Source organism: Podarcis cretensis (genome assembly GCF_951804945.1).
Source record: "Podarcis cretensis genome assembly, chromosome: 6".
Lineage (NCBI taxonomy): Eukaryota > Metazoa > Chordata > Lepidosauria > Squamata > Lacertidae > Podarcis > Podarcis cretensis.
In genome coordinates this window covers 2611861-2631919 of record NC_137175.1, presented here as the reverse complement: position 1 = coordinate 2631919, position 20059 = coordinate 2611861, and the positions used below count along the sequence as shown (strand labels likewise).

The window sequence follows — 20059 nt, the reverse complement described above, 5'->3', positions numbered from 1 at the left end:
TGGTGAGACAGTCTGCAGGCAGGGAGGGACTCAGCCTACGTACCAGATGGAGCTGGTAAACAGCTGCCCTGGACACAGATTTGACCTGTGCTTCCATGGACAGCTGTGAGTCCAAAATGACTCCCAGGCTGCGCACCTGGTCCTTCAGGGGCACAGTGACCCCATTCAGGACCAGGGAATCCTCCACACCTGCCCGCCTCCTGTCCCCCAAAAACAGTACTTCTGTCTTGTCAGGATTCAACCTCAATCCATTAGCTGCCATCCATCCTCCAACCGCCTCCAGACACTCACACAGGACCTTCACCGCCCTCACTGGTTCTGATTTAAAAGAGAGGTAGAGCTGGGTATCATCCGCATACTGATGAACACCCAGCCCAAACCTCTAGAAGCGTTTATTTACAAGCCATAAATCAGTCTCTTTCCATCGGAAACCTCCGGCATCTCTCCCGTGCTTCCAAGAGCACACACAGACCCAGCCTGCAGCCTCGGAGCTGTGTCTCTCAGTCAGAAGTGAAAGCAACTCTGCTTGCAGACTGTGACGCAGTTCTCTGCATCCAGCTCCTCCCAGATACAGGACACCACGGAGTTTTAACCCTGTCTGTACCAAACTCCACAAGGAACAACTACAATTAAAAACCCCCATTTTAAAAACCCCAGAACAATTAGCCAAGATCTCCTTAGGGCAGGAGTACACTTGCCATTGATAACATTAAAAATGTCTTATTAAAATGTGGCACCAGGGGGTGCTGCAGAGCAGAGAGCCACCGACAATGGGAAACTGCCATTAAAAATAACGTTCTGTAAGATCAATGTAGATCCAGCCCCTGTCATGAATATAAGGGTAGTATCCGGTGCTATTTCCAACAGGACACCCGTTTCCTCTTCTCTCTGTGGCTTCGCACAATCTCAAGCCTCAGTTTAAATATCCAGGGAGACATCCTTTTAGACAGTGGTTCTCCTCCCCCCCCCAATTTTTTTTATTGATTTTCCAAATTTATAACAAACATAAACAAAAAAGGAAAAAAATAAAAAATATATAATATATATATATAATATAAATATATAAATATAAATATAAATATAAATATATTTATATAAATATATATAATATAATATATATATAAAATATAAAAAACCAACCAAACATACAAACATTCATCCTAACTATTATACTCCCACTTTTATTACCATTGTTAGTTAACGTCCTCAAATCCCTCTAGCTGATTTTCCATATATTTCATTGTAGGAGTTTTCCAATACTAATTTCCAATAAGATTAACTTAATCAATTAATATCTTTCTTTCTTATCATATTCACTTCTATCCATAGTGTCGTACAATTTAAAACTTTTAACTCCCAAGCCAATTTGGTACTCACAAATATTACTACTTATATTATCTTAGAATATTTACTAAATAATCTTTAAACTTCTTTTAATTTAAGAAATCTCCTGGTTGACTCTTTGAACAGAACTCAGCATGGGGGGCGGGCGGGCGGGGGACGGGACCATGGCAGAACATTATAATCAAGATGTATTTTCTTTCCACAGTCGACTGTGACCACCACTTTAATAAGGAGCCGCATCCCTGGGGTACGTGATTCTCCTTGGCTGTGTGTCAGGGGATTGGGAGATTTTCAGAGATTTGTTCATGGGCTGGCAGGGTGGCGAAATGGCTTCTTGGCTCCCCTGCGTGTGAGCGACGGACACAACATTTTTGGGAGCGATACCGACCACTTTGGAAACACCCCTCAACAAGTTCAGGACAACGATACCCTTTTCCTCTCCCCAGGAGAAGCTCTGGAAACCAGCCTTGCAAGTTTGCAGCTTGGTTCAGCTGATGCTGCGCGGCAGGAGCCGATTGGCTAGTGCCTGTGTTGTCGCCAGCACATCTCTCCGCTCTGTCTATGGAGCAGTTTTGCAGCTGTTTTCAGGGGCTTCAATGGGGACAGGAAGGACTGCCAGCTGAATCAGGATTTGCTGGTCTGTCACACAAACTGTGAAGCCAGCTGAAAGTGAAGAATCCTCTGGGCTGGCTTTTTCAAAAGCATTTTATTGTTTTCCCGTGTAAGAGAAACACAATTTAAAATACAATAAACAGCAGCAGCTTATAGCTGGAATCGCTGCTTAGAAGAAGTTTATGATGTGTATTGAAATCTCTCCAGATGTTTCTGTGGGTCTGGGGAGGTTGTCTCGGTTGATTGTCCCATCTCATATGGGGAGATATTGCCTCTGGCCTCCCTGAGCTGGCAGGTCAGTTTCTCAACCAGAGCAACAGCGCCACACCTGAGCATGCCACGAATCTTATCGACAGGCCTGCTGCAGAAAACCAATGTTTAGCAATTTCTAAACAAAAACGCCAGCATCTCCTGGTGAGATAAGTTGATTTCATAGAATTATAGCGCGGTGGAGCTGGAAGGGGACACCCAGAGTCATTGTATATTATTGAAATTGTATATTATGTCCTACATCTTGCGCCCATTTAATCAGTACTGATTTTCCTTCTTCATCTTTGGTCTCCCATTCCAAAAGGATATTATATGCCTTTTAAAAATAATTTTGTGTTTTCTTCTATCACTTTATCAAATTAGAGCAAATTATATAGCCAAGGTAGCCACCAACTGTAAAGGAGATGAATTTATTTGACCCTATCTACATCAAGCTATATTCTATCTTTATCACCAAACTCCAAATATAATTGCACATTGTATGAATTAATATTATTTTTAATATATTAGTGGTCATGTGATAATTTTAGCTTACAAATTTTATTGTTTAATGTCTTAATTTGTATAGTAAGGTACTTTTATAGCTCTGTTTAGAATAGGTAATGTCTTGACAATATAAATGTTTTAAGTATCAATTCAGTATATTTTCATTTAATTGTTGAATGATTCTGTGTACATTGCGGCAGCCTTTGATAGCTCCTTAAATACCAACACCTTACATGAAAAACCTGACAGTACCAAATGATCGAAGGCTTTTCACCAAAGCCAGAATAAACGTCTTTCCTTCTGCAGTGTTGGATGGCAGGTTGAGAGGAGTTCCCTGCCAGGACAGACTTTGCTCGTGTGCCCAAGACATCGATTCTATAAAAACATATTTTGCTGCACTGTGCGAATTACGAGCAAGGCAGGGCTGAACTGATATTACCCTTGCTGGTACCTTTCCTGGGAAAATCAGAGGCTCGCTATGTCAGGTTCCTATTGGAAAACCGGACAAACGCTAGAGCATTAACAGTGGCAAAGTTTTTATCGGTGGTTGCAAGAACCAAGGATCCCTATCTGAACAAAATGCTTGTTTAACCTGGAGGTAGACTGTCTGAACTGTGCATTGCTTTGTAACAATTTGATAATTTCCACCCCACTGGTGACGTGCGGCAGAGCCAGGATAGATGATCCTGAGAGATCACATCTACCCTCTTTTCCGGCAGATTAACTGTCCAGCGGATTTTCCTTCTTTCCTGAAGTTCTCATGCAAAAGCATCTCCATCCAGTTTACTGCTAACACTGTCATTCTTGATGCTGAGCTGCATATCAATATTGGCTATCTCCAGTCAGAGTTTGTTGGCCTCTTTCAAGTTGAAGTGGTAAGTAGAAAAGCTGGGCAAGTGACTCTTCAGGAGCCCCAAATCAGGGGTGGACTTTTCTGAAAACCTCAATGAAGAATTTATCTACACCTATTTCCCTCCCCAATTCTTGTTTTGCTCCTTGGTCTCAACAAGAAGTGCGTCTCTCCCGATCTCCCCACCCTGCTGTACTGAAAATATGAACTGTTAGGCACACGTGCTCTCTAGGCTCCTAAAAGCAACCAGCACGCAGCTATAAATGAAAGGCAATAAATTGGTGAAAGATGCAATAAATTGGTGAAAGCAACCAGCACGCAGCTATAAATGAAAGGCAATAAATTGGTGAAAGATGAACCACTCCTCTGTGCAACCTGAGCTTCGCGTTTAATTTTGCACATACTTATTTCAGTTTAAAAGAAACATGCAGCGTCTGTGCGCAAGTGGTCGTTTCATACAAGACTCCATCTGATGTGAGCAAAGCTGGACGGAGTCTAAATCTCTTAAAAAACAGATTGCTCTCAATCTCACCTGGTCCTCGGTTCGACTTTGATGCCCTTTGCATTCCAATTTCAGAGACTGAGAATAATTCTGCGTCTGGCCAATGACTGCCGCAGAAGACTGCTGCTGTTGTCGGTGGGTGAGATAAGGTAATGCATGCAAGGATCCGTCCCCCGGTTTGGATTAGGTCCCTTGGGACCGTGGATGGAGGCCCTAGTGGGCAGCTGTGGTGGGCTTGGGGCAGAGAGCGTTGTTTGTGGGCACCCTTGACGCTTCTTCCTCCCTGCACACAACTCACACTCTGGAAAGGTCCCCAGATGACTATGTGTTGAAGAAGCCTGTCTCAATGAAATCTACTTGGAGTCGAGAGTAGATTTCATGCTTTTTATTCAGCACATAGTGGTGAGGAGGAATGGAAGTTCCCCCAGAATGTCTGCTTTATATACATTATTTACACAATGGGCCCCACATGATTGGCTAATTCTGGGATTCTCCTCTAGGCCAATCAGGTTGCGAATTCCCTTCCACCTGGAGCTGGATTGGGTGGCTCCTGTGGACCAATCAGACTGCTGCATTCTGGATCCTATTGTTCTAGGACCAATAAGACTGCTGCTTTTTGAATCCTATTCATCTCAGTACATAACACTCAGAAAGCAGGGATGCAGGACTCAGGCTGTGAATGCAAGGAAGGAAAGAGGCCATATAGATTGGAAGTTGCAAAGAGACCTGGGGCTGGCTTGGGATTGAAAGTTGGGGAATGGATGGGGAGGGGAGAGGTTGCTCTGCCTCGCATCACAGCTGCTCATTCCTCTCTCCCCAGCGACCTCCAGATTACAGCTGCTTGCAGCGGGAGCCCTTGCACGATTTCTGTAAGTATCGGGTGATTTAATGGGGCCAGCGGGGCTCGTGGATGGAGCTGACCTCACTCAGCCCTTCCCCCCCTCCAGCTTTTAGTTGGGCAAAATCAACATCTCATGCATTTTTGTCCAGGCCGTTGTAGGGCATATCGACCGCACAGATTTTAAACCGATGGACACATCTCTTCCCTCTCTCTAGGAAATCGTGGGCCCTGTGGTTTTGAGGGTGGCAGGGACCTCTAGCAGAGACCCCCCCCCCCCCCGCCCAGCCTTGACACCCAAAAACAATTCCCATGATTCCTTGAGGGGAAGCCATGACAGAGTGGAATTGGTGCTGAAGTGATGTTAGTTGCAATGCACAGAATATGCTCCTTCACCTGCCTTGCATCTTGCGGTTTCTGGGCTCGATGGTTCTCCCCCTGCTATCTGGTCTTCCTTGGGGTCTTCACGCCTCTAAAATTATAGCATTTGCCAAAGCCCTCCAGCTCTTGATCTGTGCCATTCAGGGCTCTGCCCAGTATACCTGAAGGAGCATCTCCACCCCCATCGTTCTGCCCAGACACTGAGATCCAGCGCCGAGGGCCTTCTGGCGGTTCCCTCATTGTGAGAAGTGAGGTTACAGGGAACCAGGCTGAGGGCCTTCTCGGTGGTGGCGCCCGCCCTGTGGAACGCCCTCCCACCAGATGTCAAAGAGATAAACAACTACCTGACATTTAGAAGACATCTGAAAGGAGCCCGGTTCAGGGAAGTTTTTAATGTGTGACATTTTAATGTTTCTTAATCTTTCTTGGAAGCCGCCCATAGTGGCTGGGGAAACAGATGAGCGGGTACAAATAATAAATTATTATTATTATTATCCAACACACCCTGATAGAAGTGCTACTTACCTACCTTTCCCCCAGTCTCCTTCCAGTTGCTTTGAAAGGGACCCCAAAAGGTATCTAGTCCACCCCTTTGGCCCAAGGGCTGGTGGTCTCCCACTCACCCTCCTGCCCCACTCCCTTTCTTCCCTCTACGGAAAGCAAGTGCAAATGCAGGAAATGTGTGGCCAATTCTCCTTCATTTGGAGGCTGCATGGCCATGCGCCATGAATTCTTTAGACGTGATTCCAGCAATGCAGCGGGTTGGACTAAATGACCCTCGGGGACCCCTTCGAAGTCCACAGTTCCATGATTCCCATCTGCCTCTCTCTTGACGTGTAGAGGGTTTTCTTTTCGCAGGGCTCCATGATGGAGGAACTGTTTCTGATAAGGAAACATTGCCAGGACTTATTCAATGGTGAGTGTTGCTCAGGGGCGTGTTTTGCTGATATTTGCACAATCTCAAGCATCTCCTTCCGACTTCGCCGCAGCAAAATCTAGGGGATGGTCAGTTTAAAAGTTCCAGCATTCGGGGACCCTTGACATGAATGTCAGCGGCCCCCCAATCCTCACTTGCCCCCCAATGGAAAACCTTGCGAGACTGGCAACTTCCATGTGGGTAAAAAAATAAATAAAAAGTGTGGCAGAAAAAATAACTCAAATATTATGTGTTGCCAAAGGCTTTGAGGACTCTAAAAAAACCTAAGCTGTTTGGTGGGACTTTATCTGCATCAAATGCAGGCCGGACTCCCTCTTTGCAGTATATAGTGGAGAGAAGAATTGGGTGCACTCTTCCCACCTTGGATCAAATCTACGCTTCCAGGTGCCATAAGAAAGCTGCAGAGATAGCGCAGGATAGTGCGCACCCCGGAAATGATCTCTTTCAGCTTCTGCCTTCTGGAAGAAGGTCCTGGGTTATAAAGACCAGGACTAGCCGCCTGAGAAACAGTTTCTACGCAAATGCAATTCTGGTTCTAAACACAGCATAAGGAGTCTCTATAGTATATTGTGTTTTAACATGGGGTTTCAGAGTTTTTAGGGGTTTTTGAATGTCTTATGTAGTTTGTCAATTTCATTGTTCTGTATGGGACAATGACAATAAAGATATTGTATCGTATCGTATCGTAAGTGCTCCAAGGCAAAAATGCCAGGGGTATCAGTCTTTAGCTCTTGCGATGTGGGCACAGCCATAACTGCATGATAATTTTTTTATTCCCCGTCTTCTCCTGCAGAGAGGCTGAAAGATGGAATCCCCTGGCCTCCCCCCATAAACTGCGCCTGTTCCTCCTGCCGTGATGTCATCATTGTCCCGGTGAGAAGAGAGACTTTAATTTGTATGCCAGTGTTGGGTGGGAGTGCCTAAATCTCCATTTGGGGAGAGAATGGGGGGACATAAGAAACAGGGGAATTGGGAAATAATGTGGGGAGAGCACAGTGTCCCATAATCCCTCTTCTGTATTCATAAGAACTTGATCATTTAGTGTGGCAGCAGCTACCCTTTGGAACTCCCTGCCTCTTGATGTTGAGCTTGGAAACGCTTGTGTGAATTTTATTCTGTTCTGATATTTTAACTCCAGCTGTGGAGGCAGATCAGAGCCATTCTGGCTAGTAGCCATGAGAACGGGGGGAGTCTGGGGTAAGGAAGGTCTACCTTTTGGCTATAGCTTGACTACCACCAAGGATCTCTTTAGCTGCCCCTGTCAGGCTCCCTCTCCAACCCATCCTGCTTTCCACTTCCCATAGTAAAGTTTCATTTCATTTATGTCCCTTCTGCTGTGTCCCGAGGGACACAGGTGGTGCTGTGGGTTAAACCACAGAGCCTAGGGCTTGCCAATCAGAAGGTCGGCGGTTCGAATCCCCACGACGGGGTGCGCTCCCGTTGCTCAGTCCCAGCTCCTACCAACCTAGCAGTTCGAAAGCACTTCAAAGTGCAAGTAGATAAATAGGTACCGCTCCAGCGGGAAGGTAAACGGCGTTTCCGTGCGCTGCTCTGGTTCGCCACAAGACCCGGAAGCTGTACGCCGGCTCCCTCAGCCAAAAAAGCGAAATGAGCGCCACAACCCTAGAGTCGGCCACGACTGGACCTAATGGTCAGCGGTCCCTTTACCTTTACTGTGTCTTGAAAGGATCCCTGTTGGCCAGGATTCCTTCCGTTGCCACCTTCCCCCCCATGCCCCCGTTCATTCCAAAATGGCCCATGCAGAAGAACTTCCCAAAGGAATTGTGCCCCGAGTTTATTATTTCATAAAAGTTATACATCCTCTTTGATTGGGAAAGAGGGGCCTTGCAAAAAAGAGAAAAGAAAATGTGTACAAGGTATTTGTAACAATGCAAGAAATATAACTGTACAAGGGAAATGTATAGGGAAAGTTTAATTACTGAAACAGTTTAAAAGTCCCGCCAGCTTTCTAAGCACCTGGATGGGCTTGTCCAAAGAAGAATGTTTTTAGCAGGTGCCAAAAAGGAGTCCTGCCACTTTGATGTCCATAGGCAGGGAGTTCCAAAGTTTGGATGCTGCCACACTAAAAGATGGAGTTCTTACAAAGGCGACATGGGTGTTAACGTAATGCAGGGGCCCCAATTCCCATTCCCCGGAGTGCATGTGTCCACTGTTTGGGTTTTCTGCCTCAGGTGCCAGCATTTACAGGGGCCTGAGTTGAAGAGGGTGGAATCCAGTGGCGAAATGGGAGGTTCATCATTCTCACCCAATCTCTTCTGTCCTTTTTTGCCTTTAAAAAACAGAAATTTGCCATGTGGTGCTGCAACCTGAACTACTTGCCCTGATAACCTCGGGTGGCTGGAGAAGACCCTTCGACGGAAGCCAGAGCGGTCCCTTTGCTTCGCTCAGAAGGGGGGAAAGGAGGGGAAAACGGGGTGGTTGATTTCTCTATCTTCTCTGTAGCGGGATGGGGTCAATCATGCACAGGGGTGGATCTTCAATTGTGCGCATCTTTAGATCTTGCAATCAGGGCTTTTTTCAGCTGGAACTCAGTTGGTGCCATTCTAAGAGAACAAGGGAGGCGTTTGTGGTGAGTTCTGGCACCTATTTTTCTAGGAAAATAGCAGTGCTTATTTTGCTTAAGGGCAGTTTTCAGGGGTGATTTTAAGGGCTAAAGGGTGAGAAGAAAGTTGTTTCATTAAAGAATCTTTGGACAGCATTCCGGAGTTGTGGCATCTGATATTTATTTCTTTATTTAATTGCTTTGTCAAATTTATGCGCCGTTTTATTCTTCAAACAAACACACACACACACACCTCAAAGCGGTTTATGAAAAGGTGAAATGACAAAATCAGGAATAATCTGCGATACTTTAAAACGTGCAGAGAGTTAAAATGCTAAAACAGATTAAAACTTGCACCAACTTTCTAAGCCTTTGGACGGGCTTGTGTAAACTAGAACACTTTTGGCAGATACCGAAAAGAATACAGCAAAAACATCTGCTTGGCCTCAAGAGGCAGAGAATTCCAAAGTTGAGACGCTATCGCACTAAATGATCAAATTCTCAGCTAGCTCCTCATTGCTTGAGATATATGCATCTAACCAAGGCTGAGCTTTGCACATAGTTCAGGTCCACTAATGCAAATAAGGGATCGAAAGTAACGTTCAGTGATTGAATAGTTACAGAAAATGGTTACTGTTGCGTTCTAGTGGAGCTCTATATGAGCAGGCTGGCTGAAGCCTTCAGTTCAGTTCCGTTCTGGCCTGTGAATAAACAAGAGCTGTTTGAAGAATCACTGCGTCGTCTGATATGTTCACCCACTACTTAACACTGGCGACGAGGGTGGGATCGATGGACAACAGAGCACAGCCAGATGCGGCCACCCTCTGAGCTGAGCTGAATCACTGAGCTGAAACACTGAGCAAAATCACTGAACGTCACTTTCGATCCCTTATTTGCATATGTGGACCTGAACTATCTACAGTATCCCCCTGCTGGCCCAGGGTGAGAACTTCAGTACATAACAAAGTTTACTCACATTTCAGTTCACGATTTGATCCCTGAAAGGCAGGCTTTAGCTCGTAGTTACATAACAATCTGTGAGTTCGTCTCACATGGAGCTGAGAGCCAGCAGACAGCGAAATTACATTCAGAGAACAAAACGGCCGCAGTAGAGCAGCACTGCAGTAACAGTACATAACAGGTGTATTGCTTACATGTTAGTTTGGGGGTCTCCAATCTTTGGGGGACAATGGTCCCATATGGAATTTGAAGGAAGTTCAATGGGCATCGGTCACAAAATGCCATGATGTGTGTGTGTGGCACAATGCAAAATGGAAGCCACGGCTAAAAGAGACAGGACCATGAGAGGGTGCAGGCAATCCCCATCAATCGATGTGGAAAAGGTGCCTGCACGTGTTAGCAAAGTCACTTAAATAATGCAGACGGAGTCCATAGAGAAATAAATCCAGATAGCACTTTACTGACTAGCCTGAACAAAAACAGTGTATAATGTGAGGAGAAAGAAACAGAGGCGTTGTATTTTTTGGCCCCTAGGCATTGGCTCCTATGGTGAGTTCCCAAACATTTCCTTAAAAAGTTTCTTTCCAAAGTTTCTCTCTTCCCCCAGCCTGGGAAAAGGACTACTAGTAAAAAATAAATAAAAATGGTTTACTTGCAAACTCTTCAAAGGTCAGATTCATGTCCTTCAGAAAGTTGCGCAGGCAGTAAAACTTTGCTTTGTTACAAAGTGGGGAAAGTTCCTAAATTGCTAGTATAATATCTCAAGAGTGGCTGGTGAGAGCCATGCGGTCTGAGCAGCCAGCTCAAACGCTTCCTACCCTCCAGAGCAGGAGAAAACAAGCTTGCCCCATCCTCTTTGGGATGCCCCATGGCACCATTGGCCCCTTGCAGAACACACCCACGAAAGCCCCACAGATCGGGAGGGGCCCAGGGCATAGCTGTGGGCTGATGGGACTTGTAGTTCCCGGAGGGCGCCATGTTGGCGGAGGCTGGTTTAGACGACTACAGTTCTCTTGCTGCCACTTTCCGCACTCCGACTGACTCAGTTTAGTGTCAGTTCCCCGTGGGCTCCTCTTCCTTTTGATGCCAACTTAGCAGACGGCACATTAGAAGAGCTCCTTTTGCTGAGAGACTAAAAGCACGAAGGACGCTTTGATGTTGGAGGAATCATGATCAAAGCTCCCGCCAAGCGAGGAGGAAACAAAGAGGCTGCTAAGTGCACTCTGGTTATATTCAGAGTGAGGAACTGATGAGTAGAGGAGACCCCACAGAGGCGCAAGGCCTGGCTCTCGCTTTGATTGTCGCCCGGGGACTCGAAACCCAAAGTGCTTTACGGAAGAGGCTGGTCTGTGAGGGTGGGGCACTGCCTGACCAGCCCCAGTCCTTCCTAGGGGTGTGAAGGCCTGGAAGAAGGATCAAAAAGGGGTTTTTTTTGGGGGGGGAGAAACCACCCCAATTCCACCCCCTTTTCCTCCCTGTTTGTTTCTGAAGAATTGGGGAAATAACAGAAAAGTGAGGAGGGAGTGATCTCATTTTTCAGATTCCCCCCCCCCCCCATTGCACATTTGCAATTTTCTCTCAGCCAGCCTCGACTTTGCTGACTTCTGACTTAGAAACAGCCAACCCAGGGGGTGGCACTGCCAGAGAGCTTCCTCTGGGTCCTTGGCCTCAGGTGTTGCCCTTGCAAAACTCATCAGGCAGGAGGATGGGGGTAAAAATGGACTGTGTGTGTGTGTGTGTGTGTGTGCGCGCGTGCGCAGCAGTAGCAATTTTATTATTTATGCCCTCCCCATCTGGCTGGGTTTCCCCAGCTACTCTGGGCAGCTCCCAACAGAATATTAACGGTATAGGTAAAGGGACCCCTGACTGTTAGGTCCAGTCACGAACGACTCTGGGGTTGCAGTGCTCATCTTGCTTTACTGGCCGAGGGAGCCGGAGTTTGTCCGCAGACAGCTTCCGGTTCATGTGGCCAGCATGACTAAGCCGCTTCTGACGAAACCAGAGCAGTGCATGGAAATACCTTTTAACTTCCTGCTGGAGCAGTATCTTTTTATCTACTTGCACTTTGACGAGTTGGGAAAAAACAACGGGAGCTCACCCAGTCTCGGGGTTTTCAACTGCCGACCTTATGATCGGCAAGCCCTAGACCACAGCACCACCCACGTTCCGTAACAGAATATTAAAAACATGCTAAAGCATCAAACATTAAAAACTTCCCTAAACAAGGCTGCCTTCGGATGTCTTCTAAAAGTCCTTCCTTGACATCTGATGGGAGGGTGTTCCACAGGGCGGGCGCCACCACCAAGAAGGCCCTCTGCCTGGTTCCCTATAACTTGGCATCTCGCAGCGAGGTTGTCATGGCTAAAAATTGGCCGCTGTTTCTTTAATACTTAAAAAGCTGGGTTAGCATGAGTCAGCAGCCTGCACCGGGTTGTATATATAGAGTGAGAAATGTTAGTTTGTTGTTGGGTTGGTTGGTTGGTTGGTTAGTGAAAGCTAGTAGTGTTGATGTGTGTACAGTTGGTCAGTCACTTTTGCAGAAAGACTTTTAAGAATAAATGCAGAAAGTACTCTGAAAGGATACTTTTCTCGTGGACTCTTTTATGCCGATAAGGGTCAGAGGACCAGGCTGAGGTGACAAAGGGAGGTCAGAAACCCCCCTTTTTTTACAAATACTGACAGAGGTAACCGCCAGAAGGCCCTTGGAGCTGGACCTCAGTGTCCAGGCAGAACGATGGGGGTGGAGTCGCTCCTTCAGGTATACTTGAGGCTTCAAGTACAGAGGCTCACACCCACATTCCCAATTGGTCAGACTTTATCTGGGACGGCATTACCAGACAGAGCTGAAAGAATCTGTGAGAACATTTCCACCAGAACACAAACTATACAGTACAGGCAAAATATATGCTGTGTTAGCTGTTCATTTGTAGCCTTATTAGACTTTACCGATTGGTGGGCTCTGCGTTGCTCCCGGACGGGAGGAAGGAAGTCAAATGACACCGAGGGTTGGTTCAGAGAAAGAGTTCTTTATTTCTGCTCTCCGGAGCAGCAGAAAGGCACTTGTGTGGTCAGTCCACAGCAAGTCCAAAGAAATGAGAGATTTCATGCAGTATATATATCCTCCAGGCACCCTCTCCCCCTTTCCCACGAATCCAGCCACGTCAGCTTGTACACGCAGGTTGACATCACAGATGTTCCTGCTCTGGTACTCTTAACCATAAAAGGGTTTTCCTTCCTGTACTCCTGACCATAAAAGGGTATTCCTGTTCCATACTCTTATCTTGGAGCAGGAAGTCACCAACTCCAAGAACACACTCTGGCGCTGTTCCCGGACTAGGTCTGTGCGTCAGAGTGTGGTTAGGATGTAAGATGAGACCTAGACGTGTCATCCCTACTCCACTGGAACAGCCAAGGTCATCCATTGCCGTCACAGACTGATAAAGGAGAGAGCTTTGTTTATACAGCTATGTTCTTGTTATGCATTTGCTCAACAGCTCGAGTTAATGCATTTTATAAATGCTCCCATGGAGAAAGAAGAAAAGAGGGGTTTTGGGTCCCGTTTCAAACTGACTGCACAGAAACCCATTCCTTCACATTCCCTACCCAACCACCTGCTTTCACCCCACTATCTCTCATCTGACCACATGCCTTGAAATGCAACCTTATTCAACCCATTATTTTACTGTACATGCTGGAACCCTCCTTGAACCTTACATGGAGCCGGTAAGTTTCCCTTCAGCTGGTTCTTACCAGTCTTGTAGTCAGGTTGCATCCTTGCATACATGAAACTGGCCTCACTGAGAAGAGGACCTGACAGTAATTTCACATCCAATGCAGAGATGAAGGAGCTGGTGTTTCTATATGGTAAAGCCTTTCAGGAGCAGGACCTCTGCATGCCAGTGGTCCCAGACTCTGCAGGAAGCAGAGCTGAGAAAGAGACTCTTTTCACTGGAGACCACAGAGAGCTGCTGCTCACCAGCAGAGTCGATCCTTGACTAGATGGACCATGGGCTCCCTGATTTGCTATGAGGTATCATCCTGCCAGAGACATCACCTTGCCGACAAAGTTCTGTATAGTTAAAGCTATGGTTTTCCCAGTAGTGATGTATGGAAGTGAGAGCTGAACCACCAAGAAGGCTGATCGCCGAAGAATTGATGCTTTTGAATTCTGGTGCTGGAGGAGACTCTTGAGAGTCCCAAGGACTGCAAGAAGATCAAACCTCCATTCTGAAGGAAATCAGCCCTGAGCGCTCACTGGAAGGAGAGATCCTGAAGCTGAGGCTCCAAGACTTTGGCCACCTCAGGTGAAGAGAAGACTCCCTGGAAAAGACCCTGATGTTGGGAAAGATGGAGGGCACAAGGAGAAGGGGACGATGGAGGACGAGATGGTTGGACAGTTATTAACAGATGCGAAAGAAAGAGGTGGCTTCGCCCTGCCAGATCTGAAATTATATTATGAAGCATCATGCCTCTGTTGGATAAAGGAATGGATCAAATTACGTAGAGAATGGAGAGCTGTTAGATTTAGAAGGATTTGATAACAGATTTGGTTGGCATGCTTATCTATGGTATGAGAAGAAAAAAATTCACAAAGGTTTTGAAAACCACATCTTCCGAAGATCACTGATAGAGGTGTGGGAGAGGTATAAAAATTTGTTGGAACCTAGACTCCCCCATTGGATTTCACCATTAGAAGTGATGAGTGTGAAAAAAATCAATATGAGAGGGAGGTGGATAACATATGGAGAATTGGTAATAAGGGGGGGGGGAATGGAAAATGAAAACTTATGAAGAGGTGAAAGAATCTGTTTATGACTGGTTAAATTACTATCAGAGCAATGAAATGTTTAAAAAAGATTGTAAAATGTGTGGGTATGAAGGTAAAGAATCAAAATTTCAAGTGGAGGTATTGAATAATGAGTATAAAAATCTGTCTAAAATGTATAAAATGTTGCTGGAGTGGCATACAAAAGACGAAGAGGTAAAAGCAGTAATGATACATTGGGCAAGAGATTTTGGTTATAATATACAGTATGATGATTGGATGAAATTATGGAATGAAAGGTTAAAATTCACGGCATGTACTGCGTTGAAAGAAAATGTAATGAAAATGGTTTACAGATGGTATATAACGCCAGTTAAACTGGCTAAAATGTATAAAACATGCAATAAGTGTTGGAAATGTAAAGAAAAAGAAGGTACTTTCTATCATATGTGGTGGGAGTGTAAAAGGGTGAAAGACTTCTGGGAAATGATATACAATGAATTGAAAAAGATGTTGAAATATACGTTCGTTAAAAAACCAGAGGCCTTTCTATTAGGAATGGTAGGAAACGAAATTAATAAGAGAGACTGTAAACTGTTTCAATATGCAGTGACTGCCGCAAGGATACTTCTGGCCCAAAGATGGAAATAGGAAGAAATTCCAACAGTGGAAGAATGGAGAAGGAAATTGACTGAATATGCAGAATTGGACAAATTGACTGGGAAGATTCGATACCAGAAAGACCAAAAGTTTATCGAGGACTGGAGGAAATTTACAGAATATCTGAAAAATATATGTGATGTACAGACAACGCTTGTTGGTTTTGAAGAGACTCTGTGAGATAGTAAGAAATACTGCAAAAAAGAGAGTAAGAGGAAAAGGAGTTGGGAAAGGCAATATTATGTTTAGAAATGTGTTAACAAATAGAAATTTTATGAAAGATTGACAGAGAAACTGAGGGAAGTCAAAAAATTGAAGAATGAGTGCAAAATAATTTGTTGACTGTATAAAATTGTTTGGAAAACGAATAAAAATTATTTTTTTTTAAAAAAAGAGATGGTTGGACAGTGTACTTGAAGCTACTAAGTTTGACCAAACTGCGGGAGGCAGTGGAAGACAGGAGGGCCTGGCGTGCTCTGGTCCAGGGGGTCACAAAGAGGCGGACACGACTAAACGACTAAACAACAACAACAAATAAAGACACCACAGTCTTATTCATGATCAGGCAGATCCCCAAAGGCAGGCTTTAGGCTTAAAGTTACAAATTCATAGAAATAGGTTTACCCCATATGGAAGATAGATAGCCATGGGGCAGCTGGCTGAGAACCAGGAGTGCAGTCCAGGTGAAGCTGGAAGCAGGCAGAATGAAAAAGAAGGAAGAAGGAGGAGGTGGCTGCGTGACTTGGCCTTTTAGCAGGTCTGGAAAGGTCACAGCCACCTACTAGTCACACGAAACAGAAATCACCAGACCCTTATATATAGGGGGAGGGAGGGGCTTTTCTCAGGAGGGTAGTGGGAGATGGGTGATTGACTCAATGGGTATGGTAAACCTGTTGACGACTGTTAGCGACTGCAATTAGTCCTACAGGAAAAAACAAGGGATAGTATGCAGATGACCCCACCCTTCCACTAAATACAAGGGTCTGGTGACTACTGTTTCAGTGTATCTGAAGAAGTGTGCATGCACGTGAAAGCTTATACACAGAACAAACTTAGTTGGTCTCTAAGGTGCTGCTGGAGAATTTTAAAATTTATTTTGAAGAAGTTTACTCACACTGGGACGCGGGTGGCGCTGTGGGTTAAACCACAGATCCTATAGCATCTAGATCAAGGGAAGTAATAGTGCCACTGTATTCTGCTCTGGTCAGACCTCACCTGGAGTACTGTGTCCAGTTCTGGGCACCACAGTTCAAGAAGGACACTGACAAACTGGAACGTGTCCAGAGGAGGGCAACCAAAATGGTCAAAGGCCTGGAAACGATGCCTTATGAGGAACGGCTAAGGGAGCTGGGCATGTTTAGCCTGGAGAAGAGGAGGTTAAGGGGTGATATGATAGCCATGTTCAAATATATAAAAGGATGTCACATAGAGGAGGGAGAAAGGTTGTTTTCTGCTGCTCCAGAGAAGCGGACACGGAGCAATGGCTCCAAACTACAAGAAAGAAGATTCCACCTAAACATTAGGAAGAACTTCCTGACAGTAAGAGCTGTTCGACAGTGGAATTTGCTGCCAAGGAGTGTGGTGGAGTCTCCTTCTTTGGAGGTCTTTAAGCAGAGGCTTGACAACCATATGTCAGGAGTGCTCTGATGGTGTTTCCTGCTTGGCAGGGGGTTGGACTCGATGGCCCTTGTGGTCTCTTCCAACTCTATGATTCTATTCTATGATTCTATGATTCTAAGACTTGCTGATTAGAAGGTTGGCTGTTCGAATCCCCGCGACGGGGTGAGCTCCCGTTGCTCAGTCCCTGCTCCTGCCAACCTAGCAGTCTGAAAGCACGTCAAGGTGCAAGTAGATAAATAGGTACCAGTCCAGCAGGAAGGTAAACGGCATTTCCGTGCACTGCTCTGGTTCACCAGAAGCAGCTTAGTCCTGCTGGTCACATGACCTAGAAGCTGTCTGCGGACAAACGCCGGCTCCCTTGTCTGTCTGTCTGTCTGTCTCTCTATCACACACACACACACACACACACACACACACACACACACACAGGCATTTTTACCCCCATCCTCCTGCCTGATGAGTTTTGCAAGGGCAACACCTGAGGCCAAGGACCCAGAGGAACCTCTCTGGCAGTGCCACCCCCTAGGCTAGGCTGTTTCTAAGTCCGAAGTCAGCAAAGTCGGGGCTGGCTGAGAGAAAATTGGAAATGTGCAATTTTTTTTGGAGTGGGGAATCTGAAAAATGAGGTCACTCCCTCCTCACTTTTCTGTTATTTCCCCAATTTTTCAGAAACAAAAAGGGAGGAAAAGGGGGTGGAATTGGGGTGGTTTCTCCCCCCCCCCCATTTTTTATTATCCTTCTTCCAGGCCTTCACACCCCTAGGAAGGACTGGGGCTGGTCAGGCAGTGCCCCACCCTCACGGACCAGCCTCTTCCATAAAGCGCTTTGGGTTTCGAGTCCCCGGGCAATGATCAAAGCGAGGGCCAGGCCTTGCGTCTTTGTGGGGTCTCCTCCACTCATCAGTTCCTCACTCCCGATCTGAATATAACCAGAGTGGTCTTAGCTGCCTCTTTGTTTCCTCCTCGCTTGCAGAGCCAGCTGCATTGTGGCACCGGCGGGAGCTTTGATCATGATTCCTCCAACATCAAAGCGTCCTCCGCGCTTTTAGTCTCTCAGCAAAAGGAGCTCTTCTAATGTGTCGTCTGCTAAGTTGGCATCAAAAGGAAGAGGAGCCCGCGGGGAACTGACACTAAACTGTCAGTCGGAGTGCGGAAAGTGGCAGCAAGAGAACTGTAGTCGTCTAAACCAGCCTCCGCCAACATGGCGCCCTCCGGGAACTACAAGTCCCATCAGCCCACAGCTATGCCCTGGGCCCCTCCCGATCTGTGGGGCTTTCGTGGGTGTGTTCTGCAAGGGGCCAATGGTGCCATGGGGCATCCCAAAGAGGATGGGGCAAGCTTGTTTTCTCCTGCTCTGGAGGGTAGGAAGCGTTTGAGCTGGCTGCTCAGACCGCATGGCTCTCACCAGCCACTCTTGAGATCTTATACCAGCAATTTAGGAACTTTCCCCACTTTGTAACAAAGCAAAGTTTTACTGCCTGTGCAACTTTCTGAAGGACACGAATCTGACCTTTGAAGAGTTTGCAAGTAACCCCCCCCTTTTTTTTTTACTAGTAGTCCTTTTCCCAGGCTGGGGGAAGAGAGAAACTTTGGAAAGAAACTTTTTAAGGAAATGTTTGGGAACTCACCATAGGAGCCAATGCCTAGGGGCCAAGAAATACAACGCCTCTGTTTCTTTCTCCTCACATTATACACTGTTTTTGTTCAGGCTAGTCAGTAAAGTGCTATCTGGATTTATTTCTCTCTGGACTCAATCTGCATTATTTAAGTGACTTTGCTAACACGTGCAGGCACCTTTTCCACATCGATTGATGGGGATTGCCTGCACCCTCTCATGGTCCTGTCTCTTTTAGCCATGGCTTCCATTTTGCATTATGCCACACACACACATCATGGCATTTTGTGACGGATGCCCTTTGCACTTCCCATTTCAAATTCCATATGGGACCATTGTCCTCCAAAGATTGGAGACCTTCATACTAACATGTAAGCAATGCACCTATGTGCAAAGCACAGACTTGGTTAGGTGCAAATATCTCAAGCAGTGAGGAGCTAGCAAGTTTTAATCTGTTTTAGCATTTTAACTCTCTGCACGTTTTAAAGTATTGCAGATCATTCCTGATTTTGTCATTTCACCTTTTCATAAATGACTTTGAGGTGTGTGTTTGTTTGTTTGTTTGAAGAATAAAACGAACTAACATGTAAGCAATACACCTGTTATGTACTGTTACTGCAGTGCTGCTCTACTGCGGCCGTTTTGTTCTCTGAATGTAATTTCGCTGTCTGCTGGCTCTCAGTCAGCAGCACATGAGTTCAAGCTCCATGTGAGACGAACTCACAGATTGTTATGTAACTACGAGCTAAAGCCTGCCTTTCAGGGATCAAATCGTGAACTGAAATGTGAGTAAAATTTGTTATGTACTGAAGTTCTCACCCTGGGCCAGCAGGGGGATACTGTAGATAGTTCAGGTCCACATATGCAAATAAGGGATCGAAAGTGACGTTCAGTGATTTTGCTCAGTGTTTCAGCTCAGTGATTCAGCTCAGCTCAGAGGGTGGCCGCATCTGGCTGTGCTCTGTTGTCCATCGATCCCACCTTCGTCGCCAGTGTTAAGTAGTGGGTGAACATATCAGACGACACAGTGATTCTTCAAACAGCTCTTGCTTATTCACAGGCCAGAACAGAACTGAACTGAAGGCTTCAGCCAGCCTGCTCATATAGAGCTCCACTAGAACGCAACAGTAACCATTTTCTGTAACTATTCAATCACTGAACGTTACTTTCGATCCCTTATTTGCATTAGTGGACCTGAACTATGTGCAAAGCTCAGCCTTGGTTAGGTGCATATATCTCAAGCAATGAGGAGCTAGCTGAGAATTTGATCATTTAGTGCGATAGCGTCTCAACTTTGGAATTCTCTGCCTCTTGAGGCCAAGCAGATGTTTTTGCCGTATTCTTTTCGGTATCTGCCAAAAGCGTTCTAGTTTACACAAGCCCGTCCAAAGGCTTAGAAAGTTGGTGCAAGTTTTAATCTGTTTTAGCATTTTAACTCTCTGCACGTTTTAAAGTATCGCAGATTATTCCTGATTTTGTCATTTCACCTTTTCATAAACCGCTTTGAGGTGTGTGTGTGTGTGTGTGTGTGTTTGTTTTAAGAATCAAATGGCGCATAAATTTGACAAAGCAATTAAATAAAGAAATAAATATCAGATGCCACAAGTCAGGAATGCTGTCCAAAGATTCTTTAATGAAACAACTTTCTTCTCACCCT

General features: G+C 45.7%; 1 protein-coding gene across 1 annotated transcript in view; it reads left to right on the top strand.

Moving 5' to 3' along the window:
• LOC307219165 (uncharacterized protein) overlaps nucleotides 1-8926 on the top strand; it is a 28974-nt gene extending 20048 nt beyond the window's left edge. The window contains exons 10-16 of the mRNA XM_079982167.1: nucleotides 1550-1591; nucleotides 3432-3587; nucleotides 4140-4213; nucleotides 4885-4933; nucleotides 6142-6199; nucleotides 7014-7093; nucleotides 8524-8926. Coding sequence (XP_079838293.1) covers nucleotides 1550-1591; nucleotides 3432-3587; nucleotides 4140-4213; nucleotides 4885-4933; nucleotides 6142-6199; nucleotides 7014-7093; nucleotides 8524-8565 — 501 coding nt within the window. The 3' untranslated portion in view covers nucleotides 8566-8926. The remainder of the gene's footprint in view (nucleotides 1-1549; nucleotides 1592-3431; nucleotides 3588-4139; nucleotides 4214-4884; nucleotides 4934-6141; nucleotides 6200-7013; nucleotides 7094-8523) is intronic.
• Nucleotides 8927-20059: the final 11133 nt, after the last annotated feature.